At 51.6% G+C, this 6,750-nt stretch overlaps 1 protein-coding gene across 3 annotated transcripts; it reads right to left on the bottom strand.

Annotated features, from left to right (window-relative positions):
* Window positions 1-1,036: 1,036 nt before the first annotated feature.
* Window positions 1,037-6,510, bottom strand: Cd300c (CD300c molecule). Of its 3 annotated transcripts, none has more exons than XM_021635147.2 (4): window positions 5,610-6,491; window positions 4,488-4,850; window positions 2,644-2,758; window positions 1,037-1,369 (listed from the first exon to the last, which is right to left on the bottom strand). In XM_021635147.2, the coding sequence occupies exons 1-4, from the start codon at window positions 5,668-5,670 to the stop codon at window positions 1,222-1,224; spliced, it is 687 nt and encodes a 228-aa protein (XP_021490822.1). In that variant the 5' UTR covers window positions 5,671-6,491; the 3' UTR covers window positions 1,037-1,221. The 3 variants fall into 3 exon arrangements, with proteins under 3 accessions (XP_021490822.1, XP_060242418.1, XP_021490830.1); XM_060386435.1 differs by having other exon boundaries at window positions 4,488-4,628; window positions 5,610-6,445; XM_021635155.2 differs by having other exon boundaries at window positions 1,336-1,470; window positions 5,610-6,510.
* Between the last annotated feature and the right edge of the window lie 240 nt (window positions 6,511-6,750).

Below are 6,750 nucleotides of genomic sequence, written 5' to 3'. Positions count from 1 at the left end.
GAGAAGGAGGAGAAGGGGAGAAGGGAGAAGAAAAGGAAAAAGAGGCTAAAAACTGTTTATCTGCGGAAGGGAAAAACATGTATCAGCATGCTTACACAGCCAGCCAATGCATGTTAGAGCTTAGCACATCAGTTGCGTGGATCTCAGAGACACAAGGAGGTCAAATGAGAAAACCATAAGACTTAGAAATGAAGAATGCATACTGGACAGGGTAGCATATGCCTCTCATCCCAGAACTAGGGAGGCAGAGGCAGGAGGATCAGACTAGCATGGGCTATATAGTGAGACCCTGCCAAATGCAGAAGAAGGAAGAAAGGAGAAAAGCGGAGAAATAGATACAGATGGAGACAACGAGATAGACAGACAGACAGACAGACAGATGAGAGCTGGAGTGTGTCTCCGTGGCAAAGTGCTTGTTCTGTATGTCAGAGTTTGGGTTTCCTCTGAACGCTGGGGGGGGGGGGGGCGGGGGGAGAGTGTAACACTGGTTCTGGCATGGTGGTGCAGGTGAATTTCTGTGAGTTCAAGGCTAGATTAGTCTATATAGTAAATTCTAGGCCAGGACTCCACAGCGAGAGCCTATGTAAAAAAAAAAAAAAAAAAAAAAAAAAAGGAGTATAACTGTTTAACAATCAGAAACAGAGAAGATAAACAATATTGCCCTTGGCAAACCCACATGCCTGTATGTGGCAAAACCTTACAGCAAGCAGATAAAAAACTACCAGGTTCAGGTTGTCACCAAGGAGGGTAGAAAACAGGAATGTGACCTCAGAGAGGAGAAGCATCGGTATAGACCTCGTTCTGTTACTGAATCTGGAGGCGGGCGCGGTGCCGAGAGTGTATCAGACATGTTGTCAGGCTGCCTTCTAATATCTACATCCACACCCTTTAATTAGGGCTGCCCCCAGCCCTGGTCAGGATAGAACATGAAGGGGTGTAGGGAGCACAGGCCTGAGGGGGTGGAGGTGGGGGTGGTGTTGGAGGTGGACGTGATAGAGTTAGGTTGCACACATAGGTAAAATGATCAAACAATAAGTAAAGACATCCTATTAACATTCTATTACACCGTGTGTGTATGGATTGGGCACATTCTTTTATGTGTTTGATACAGCACAAAGAATCTTCTACAAATCTCAGAGTAGTCTCAGAAGCAGATTTGCTGGTTGTCTTCAGCCACCTGAGGAGCCGAGTCCAGGGACAGGCGTTCGATGTCAACAGACGTCAGTTATTCTCATAATCAGGCCAAGGCATCTTCTCCCCAGAGCACCTCTGAGGCCTGTTCACCCAGAGGACGGCACTGAGCATGCTCAGAAGCAGGGGCAACTCCAGAAAGACCAGAAGGTAGAAGTAGAAGCTGCTCAGAAGAGACCTGTGGGGGACATGTCGCGATAAGCTCCTTTCCCAGAAGGTGGCGCTGGTGCCCTGAGCTACGGGCCTGTCTCTTTTACTCAGGTCTGTGTCCACCGAGATCTGTGCGGGGACAAGGACAAGACATCCCTCCCTGAATGACCAGTGTGGCTGATAGAAATCCCAAGAAGAAGCCTTGAACTGGGGGCCTGGCCAGCAATCTCCGGACCAACTCCATGGACCCCCTTCCCCTATGGCAGGCACTGCCTCCCCCCAACCCCAAGCCACCTCCACCCCAACTCTTCTTGTTTCCTCCTGAGTGGCTGCTGTCTGTCTATTTATATTACAGAGCCCAATGTGTATTTATTTGTTTGTTAGTTTGTTTTATGTAGCCCTGGCTGTCCTGGAACTCATTATGTAGACCAGGATGGCCTTGAACTCACAGAGCTCCACTTGCCTCTGCCTCCCAAGTACTGGCATTAAAGGCTTGTGCCACTACACCCAGTGGCATACTTATTTTAATTAGTTAATTAATTTAGTGCTGTGTGTACATGTGTGTTCATGTGTATGTATTTAGGTGCGCACGTGTGTGCATGAACATGGAGGCCAGAGAATAACGTTGGTCATTTCCGCAAGAGTCATCACTTTGTGTTTGTTTTGAGACAGGTCTCGCTGTGTAGTGCTGGCTAGAATGGAATTCTCTATGTAGTCCAGGCTGGACTTAAACTTACAGAGATCGGCCTGCCTTTGCCTCCCAAGTGCTGGGACTAAGGGCATGTGCCACCAGGCCTGGCCCATGTCTTTGGTTTTCTGACAGGATCTCTCACTGGCTTGCAGCTTGCCAAATAGGCTGGTTGGCCAGTGAGTCTCAGGGACCGTCCTGTCTCTACCTCGACAGCACTGGTATTCCGAGTGTGTGCCACCACGCCTGACTGTGACACCACGCCTGACTATTTATGTAGGTGATGTGGTTCAATCTCAGAACCTTGTTCTTGCGAGGCAGCCCTCTGCCAGCAGAGCCATCTCCCCAGAGCCGTTTCTCCACGCCCTGGATGTGTTTACGTAGTAGCCACTTGGCAGGAAACCACCTCCGTCTCAGCAGGTCTGTGTCTGGGTGTCAGTGCTGTGTCCCAGTCTGTAGAGAAGCTGCTGGCACTCACAAGACCCTCCAGGTCAGTGTGAGATTGGGAGATGCAGGAGGGGCTCTCAGGAGGGAGATACAAACCCCTCCACTTCCCGGTCTCAGCATTACTCTACTTCCCCAATTCAGGGGCCTCAAACATGTAGGTTACTCACTCAGGCTGTAGGCTGGGATGAGGAGTTGTGTCTTCTGTGGTCACGCTGGGCTGGGTGTGCCCTGGTGAGGATGTGGGAGACGCCGTGGTAGTTTCGCTGTTCCCAGGGCTGGAGACTGTGATTGGAGCGAAGGACAGAAACATAAGACAGTTCCAATGACTTCCACTCCATCTCCTACCCACTGAAACCTGTCGCTCTGGCCCACACAGGTCCCTAGGGCCATGCTGGACAGCTGTCTGTCAGCCTATAAGCCCCATGGCCACATCAAGGTCTAGTTGGTGCACTGGGTGGCACTTTCAGGCAAGAGGACAGTCTTCTCATAGAGGAGAGTTTAAGTGTCAGTGACAAGACACTTGGTGCCGGGTCCCAGCCTCAGTCACACCCATTGTCTCCTTGTTTCCCATTCCTCTGGGGACAAACTCAGAGTGGTGGGACTTGTGTTTTCCTGTCCCACTCAATCTCACACTGTCAGTCAGACAGGCCAAGGGGCAGTCTTCACTGAGGAATGACCAGATGGAAAGTTAAAGAGAGGCAGATGCTTGAAGGACCTTGCCGAGAGTGGCCTCTACTGCAGAGAACTAGTGGCACCCGTGGGATTTTAGTTTCCACTCTAGTATGAGCCCACAGAGGGTGTTGGAGGGAAACTTGTATGAGGGGGAAACCAAAACGGACAACCAGGAACCAGAAGCTGGGTGTGGTGGTGTATGCTTGTAACCCCAGAGCTGGAGAGGCAGAGACAGGAAGATCAGGCGTTCACAACCATGCAGTGGGTTTGTGGCCAACCTGGGCTACACAAGACCCTCTCTCAAAAAGGGGGAAAAAGCCCTGGGAGTATCAGAGAGGCTCATCTTCCTCCTTCAGCCCCTGGTGCCACCCTAGCCCTTACAGAGATGCAAGGATTTGGGTTCTGTAAACAGGGGAGGGTCCGTTGGGGGAGAATGAACTGGAGACATGGAGAACGTTGGGGAATCAAAGTAGCTGAGAGCCTATCTTCCCTTCTGCTTGACCCTCTGCCCAGGGAAGGGACAGGGACTTTGGGGAGATTCTCTGAATTTTCTCCTGAAGTAAATGGTTTCTGGGAAAGGGAGAAACAGGGGAACTTGGAGAGGTTGAGTGGGTTCCTCAGGGCACAGAGGAGCTGGACATGCTCTCTAGGCTCCTCCGTGTCTCTGGTGGTCTCTCAGAAGGCCCAGAACCAGGGGTGAAGCTGCTGCCTCAAGAACCTCCAAGGAAGGAAAGTGTTGGCTAAGTCTGAGGTCAGAGCAGCCTTTGACAGAGGGGAGCAGATGCGCGGGGGTACTCTTCCCACATGGAGAATGGGGACAAGACCATCTAAGACCTGGGAGAGAGGACTTGTGTCCTATCAAGACAGGAGATCACAAAGAGTCAGTAATTCAGGACCTGTCTATAGAAAGGTTCAGGCCTTATGCTGTCACCTGGACCACACAGAGAAACTCCAACAGGGGCTGGTGGGGTGGCTCAGTGGGTAAAGGCCTTTGTTTGCCAAGCCTGATGGCCCGAGTGTGAGCCTCAGGACCCACTCGGTGGAAATAGAAAACCAACTCCCAGAAGTTCTCCTCTGACTTACACACACTTCGGGCAAGCGCCTATACACAAACAAACAAATAAAAGTAATAAAAGGAGTTTCTAAGGACACAGGTTCCCTGTTGTGCCTGTGTGTGCATGCACATACATGTACTGGTGTACATGTCCGATGGCACACGTGGACTCACACTCCCTGTGCCCTGATTCACCAAGCTCTTCAGGCTACTGGACATGGCTTCCTTCCTTCACGAGGGAATACAAGCCTGGAGTCAGACTGCCCTGGAGTGAAGGAGGCTTACCTGGGACCTCACTTGGGACCACGGACAACACAACCTTGAAGGAGTCATCAATCCCCAAGTCACCATCAATAGGCTTAAACGGTTTATCCACCCCACATATGTAGGTGCCTGCATCCTCCAGGTCGAGGTTCTCCAAGGTCACTGTGAAGGTGAGGTTGTCGGGATCGTCCCTGATGGACACTCGGCCATTCCTAGCTTCTTTTGAGCCTCTGATCCTGACAATATCATCACATAGTGGCACAAATGACCTTCTGCACCAGTATTTGTTATAAGTCTTGTATTTCTCCTCATACTGACACTGCACACTCAGGGACTCCCCCACAGTGCCTGTCACAGTGCTGGGGCCACGCAGAGGGACACAACCTGGAAAACACAAGCTCCAATGTAATGCTGCACCCTCACAGCTGGATGGGGGTCAGGGCTCCCTCGGGCCAGGTCTGAGAGAGCCCTCTGGTCTGGAGGAAACGTGAGAAAGGAGACGGGCTCTGTCAGACCCAGGAGTCAGGACTGAGGTGAGCACCTCTGTTGTTCAGGAGTGGGGGCAGGGCGAGGGCTTGTTCCTGGAGCAAGGAAGGGCCCAGGAGGGAACAACATTCTGTGTGTGTGTGTGTGTGTGTGTGTGTGTGTGTGTGTGTGTGTGTCAAAGAGAGAAAGAAGAGGAGGGAGAGAGTCAGAGAGAGAAAGGGAGACTTTGCCTATGTATATACATATATGTGTGTGTGTTTGTGGGTGGGATATGTGCCTCTATGGGATTGAATGTTTGTGTGTGTTTAGTATGCACAGGTGATACGTGCGCATACACTATAGGGATTACGTGTTATGGCAATGACGGTCACAGGTAACCCACCTGGTGGGTCCTGACCCTGTCTCAGCTGTGGTACACATGACTGTACTATGCACAGAAGCCTGGCAGCACCTGTGATGCAGATGCTGACAACTCCCGGGCTCCGCCCCAGCCCCAAGCCCATCCTCCTGCCTTCTCTCTAGGCCCCACCTGCCTCTGCTGGCCGCTGTCCCACCTCCCATTCCCCCCCCCCCCGCTCCCCTCCCTCCCCATCATGCTTACAGCAGGACTTCCCCTTTCAAAGCTGTAAACCCTTCTAACTCCTGCCCCCTGCTCACCTGGGACCAGCGAGAGGAGCAGAGCCGAAGGCAGCCACATTCTCATCACCTTTGGGATCATTTCTTCAGCTCAGACATCATCTGTACCTACACCAAGCCCAAGAGGGAAGGGGCTGTCTCCTTCTAGAACCTAGAATGTCCACTTGCCTAGTTCTCCTTTCTGTCATCTGCTTCCTGGTTGGTCTCTGGCTCCCATGTGAGGCTGCCGGTGAACAGATGCAGGAAGGGCTCTGACGATGCTCCCGACCTCAGAGGCTTTGGTTTCTATCATGGCCAGTAAGTGGTTACGTCCACGGCTCTGGATTGAGGATGTCACCTTTGCCCTAGCCCTCAGGCAAGGGCTTCGCCTCCTTCCCACGCCTGCAGAGTCCTGGGGAGCACTTTCTTTTTTGGCTGCCCACCCCCTGGGACCCGCCACTTCCTGAGTGGACTTGATGGCTGTCCTTCTTCTCCTGCTCTATCTCTATGACCACAGAGAAACTGTTTCCTTCCAAAATTCTGCCTCGCCTTCCACAGAGCGCTCTTAGTCCATGGGGTCTCCACACTGCTGGTCAAGCTGATGCTGTGATCCTGGTCCCTTAATCAGAGTTCATCCGGATGCTGAGTCCCCACAAAGGGCACAGACGGCAGGTCACAGCTATCTCTCTCTCTCTCTCCCATCATATTCTGTTTGGTTCATTGTTTGTTTATGGCAGCATCTCCAGCCCAGGCTAGTATGACCTTAAACTTGATTCTCCTGCCTCTACTCCCCAAGTCCAGGTATTTTAGGTGTGAGCCACCACATTTATGCTGTGCTCAGGATTGATGCCTAGGCTTCACGCATGCCAGGCAAGCACTCTACCAAGATACATGCTCAGGCTTGTTTATTTGAGAAAGTATCTCACTCTCAACCCAGGCTGGGATGGAATGCACTATTTAGCTCAAGCTAACCTTGAACTCACTGAAATCCTTTATCCCTTGAGTGCTGGGAGCATAGATTGAGCCACTATACTGGACAGCTCTGTCCTCTGGTGTCTCCTGGCCCCATGTCTAGACATGGACTTGTTGTCACTATTTTGGGTAGGTGTTGGGTGGCAGAATGGAAGAATGACCTCAGATCTCTCCTTTCTGATGACTCAGTTACTCCCCACTGTTCATTCAT

The sequence above is a fragment of the Meriones unguiculatus genome, chromosome 7 (genome assembly GCF_030254825.1).
Source record: "Meriones unguiculatus strain TT.TT164.6M chromosome 7, Bangor_MerUng_6.1, whole genome shotgun sequence".
NCBI classification, from domain to species: domain Eukaryota; kingdom Metazoa; phylum Chordata; class Mammalia; order Rodentia; family Muridae; genus Meriones; species Meriones unguiculatus.
Note: the sequence above shows the minus strand (reverse complement) of the source record. Positions and strands in the feature narration are given on the sequence as shown.

What these genes read in the sequence shown, in the direction of transcription:
- Cd300c (XM_021635147.2), bottom strand. Translation starts at nt 5,670, where the DNA reads ATGATCCCAAAGGTGATGAGAATGTGGCTGCCTTCGGCTCTGCTCCTC. An exon ending in GGTCCCAAGTGAGGTCCCAG is followed by an intron (nt 2,759 to 4,487) that starts GTAAGCCTCCTT and finishes CTCCAATCACAG; the next exon opens with TCTCCAGCCCTGGGAACAGC. An exon ending in CATCCCAGCCTACAGCCTGA is followed by an intron (nt 1,370 to 2,643) that starts GTGAGTAACCTA and finishes TGTCCCCCACAG; the next exon opens with GTCTCTTCTGAGCAGCTTCT.